The 3,337-nt window shown below is 51.2% G+C and overlaps 1 protein-coding gene across 1 annotated transcript; it reads right to left on the reverse strand.

Moving 5' to 3' along the window:
* Positions 1–325: 325 nt before the first annotated feature.
* Positions 326–2,369, reverse strand: LOC107113697 (long-chain-fatty-acid--CoA ligase ACSBG1-like; the record flags this gene model as incomplete). Its single annotated transcript, XM_015415048.1, has 2 exons — positions 326–572; positions 2,230–2,369. Coding segments are annotated over 2 exons (387 nt in total), but the record flags the coding sequence as incomplete, so codon positions are not given.
* Positions 2,370–3,337: the final 968 nt, after the last annotated feature.

Consider the following 3,337-nt stretch of genomic DNA (forward strand, 5'->3'; position numbering starts at 1 on the left):
AAGTAAAACCTCAGCATTCAGGTTAAATGGGCGTGTTGGCACTTTGCGATAAATAAGTGGGTTTTGGGTCGCAGTTTGGGCACTCGGTCTCTAAAAGTCCACGCTCTTAACTACTACTCCAAACGAGTTCACGACACCAAACTGGCTGCCAAACTGGCGGGCATGTTGTCGCTGTTCCCCTCTCTCACCCTATCTCACAGTTCCAAGGGTTCCCTCCGGCTTAGAAAGGTTAGAGGTCCCTGGTCTATACCCTCAGCTGAAGAAGACAGACAGCTTTCTCGTCACACCATACCCAAGCCTGTCGCCCCACCCTCGGGGAGCTTACCGAATTCTCCACCGGCAATGGAAAAATCCTTTTCCAAGACAGCCCATTTCTGAACGCGTTGGACGTTGGCGACGGCACGTGCGTTCACGCGGTCGATGCCTTCCCGGATGGCCCGGTACACGGCCGGATCGCGCTCCCTCACGATCTCGGACGCCTTGGTGGCCTTGCTGCCGACCTTCTCGCAGAAATCACGAGCTTCTTGGGTCAGGCAGTCGGTGGGTTCCGACGTATCCAGATCGACGACGCACTGGAACAAACGGGGGGAGCTTTTGTAGCGTTACAAACGTGAAATGAAGGCAGGTTCATTGCACAAAGATCCCAGCATCGAAAGGGATGGTGGCTCAGTGGTGCAGCAGCTGCAAGGCGTGCAGAAGATCCCAGATTCAACCCCGGGCATCTCAGTTTCTCTCTCTGTGTGTATGCCTGTACTTGGAAGTCATGGGGTAACATCTGGCGACTCCTATTCCTGCCTCTGCCTCCCAGCCCTGGTATTCTTTGGAGGTCTCCCATCCAAGTACTTGCCAAGGTCGGCCCTACTTAGCCTCTGAGATCTGATGAGATCGGGCTAGCCTGGACTATCCAGGAAGGCCCATAGCTCTGCCCCCTTTCTTAAAGGCACTGCCCCTCAAGCGTTTCTCCTGGAAATGCTTTTTCCAATCATTTTTAGACATTTTTTTAAAGAGTCGTGTGTTCCTTTAAGCAGAGTGGGGCGCCATAGTTGACTAATTCCCGCACCGAGCAAGGGGGTTGATGTCGGTGGCCTCTGTTGGAAAAAATGGGCAAAAATACTTAGATATTCAGTTTGCAGTGGATCTTTGCTTCACTGGAGAGTAGGCATTTTCTTTCTGTGTGAAATCTTTCTTTCTAAAGGGAAAGGTACACTGAAAAATCTACAAAACAACAAACACTAGAGACGACATGTTTACAGCTACAGAACAGACTGACCGCACGGTCTACAACAAGGGAGATTCTTCTTTCTTCTTGACCCCTAGAAGGAAATCACCTGAATACATTAACCAATGAATGCTAGTAAACAGACTTCAGTTTCCCGGGCTTTGTCTCCATTGGCTCTGTGCCAGGTTTCCTTCCAGGTCAGGCTAAACGATAGCACACAAGGTAAACAGATTAACCTTATAGTGACTGGATTTTAGACCTTGCAACACACATATTTCAACAACCTCTAGGATCCCTTCTAACTCTGTGTCAAACGGGTCTCCTTCAAGTGAGTTTTTCTGCCTAAGCGTTAGCTCTCTTGACTACAGAAGTCATCACCCTCCCCTGCCGGCTTGTTTTTCATGGTTTGTTGCTTAGGCTGGCAGAAGTGATTAACTTGCAGCAGCTGAGAACTGTCATCTAAAGTGGCTGACAGCTTGCAATTTAGCAGTCTCTCCTAGTAACTGCATTCTGTTGGCTCAGTGGCTGTTCGGTGTCATGGTTAAGTGCGCGGACTCTGATCTGGGAGAACCGGGTTTGATTCCCCACTCCTCCGCTTGCACCTGGCTGGCTGGATGACCTTGGGCAAGCCATAGTTCTGATAAGAGCTGTGCTTGAAAAAAGAGCCATTTCTGTCAAGAGCTCTCTCAGCCCCACCGACCTCACCGGGTGTCTGTTGTGGGGAGGAGAAGGGAAAGGAGTTTGTGAGCCGCTCTGAGACTCCTTTGGGTTGTGAAGGGCGGGGGATAAATTCAGTCTCCTCCTCTTCTTTCTGCACTGAGAACTTCCGCCCCACTAGGGGGGGAAATTGCCCCACAAGCCACAAAATCCCGGCTACGGGCCTGCATCCAGGTCAGGGTGCATCTCAAATTTTAAAGGACCTAGCCTAGGCGAGGGACCTCCACTTGATACCCCAACGAGAGAGGATCGGCCTTCATGGTTGGATCCTGCCTTGGAACCCCAGCCTGTACCTTTAAAGTCAGCAACATGGATAAGAACTTCTTGCGGTCACCAACCAGCACAGCATTGCTCAGGAAGGGCAGCTCTTTCTTCACGGCGTCCTCGATAGGCAGCGGAGGCACATTTTCCCCTCCAGCCGTGATAAGGAGCTCTGGGAACAGAACGCAGCGCCCAGCAGTCACGTTTTTTATATATATGATTGCTTTCTGTACTTTGTTTTGTACCCTAGCTTTCTCCCCAGCAGGGACCCAATATGGCTCACGCCTAGGGATGCCAGCCTCCAGGTGGGGCCTGGGGAGCCCCTGGAATTCCAGCTTGTCTCCAGACTGTCATCCCCATTCCCAGCTGCCTGGATCCACAACCTTTTTTTACAAAAAAATTATTAATCGCTTTCCCCAGTGGGTTCAAAGCAATGTACAGTTACACATTAGACAGGGGACTAACAATGTTCATTGGGGATAAGGGAGGACAACATATATTCATTTTAATTGCACACGGTGTAAATGTCTTCTGGCTTGGCTCAGTCATTTTCCAAACAGCTGCTTGTCGACCAGGCTTCAGGACCCGTATGTCACATCGCCACACTGCCACCGTGGGCCTGGCCGGAGACATCCACTGCAGGGATTTTTGTAGCCGAGAAGTTCTTTCACCTTTTCCAACCTCGACCAGAATGTCCCGACCGTCAGCTAACACCCTCCCACAAAGGAGATTGGTGTGCCCACCCTCTCTAAGGAGTGGTTCCCATTTTATCTACTTGCCGAAGCTTTCAAATCGCTGGGTGGACGATGAGCTGGGGACAACAGGCTGGACGATGAGCTGTGGACAACAGGCTGGCTGCTCACACCAGCGCGGGGCTCAAACTAACACAGCTCCACCCCCAAATCTCCCCCCCCGGTGGCCGGGGGGGAGCTGGCAACACCGTTTTCCTCTCCTCTGTTCTCTTCTCCTTCTTCACTCAGAGAGTCGTTAACAGGTGGAACTCTTTGCCACAGGAAGTGCTACAAACAAAGACAGCTTCAAGAGGGGACTGGAGAAACCCATGGAGCAGAAGTCTATCAGGGGCTATTAGCCACAAGGGGTGTTTCCCAATCCAAGGTATAGACAGGAACTCTCAGTCTG

The sequence above is a fragment of the Gekko japonicus genome, unplaced genomic scaffold (genome assembly GCF_001447785.1).
Source record: "Gekko japonicus isolate JY-2015 unplaced genomic scaffold, Gekko_japonicus_V1.1 scaffold11126, whole genome shotgun sequence".
Classification (NCBI taxonomy): domain Eukaryota; kingdom Metazoa; phylum Chordata; class Lepidosauria; order Squamata; family Gekkonidae; genus Gekko; species Gekko japonicus.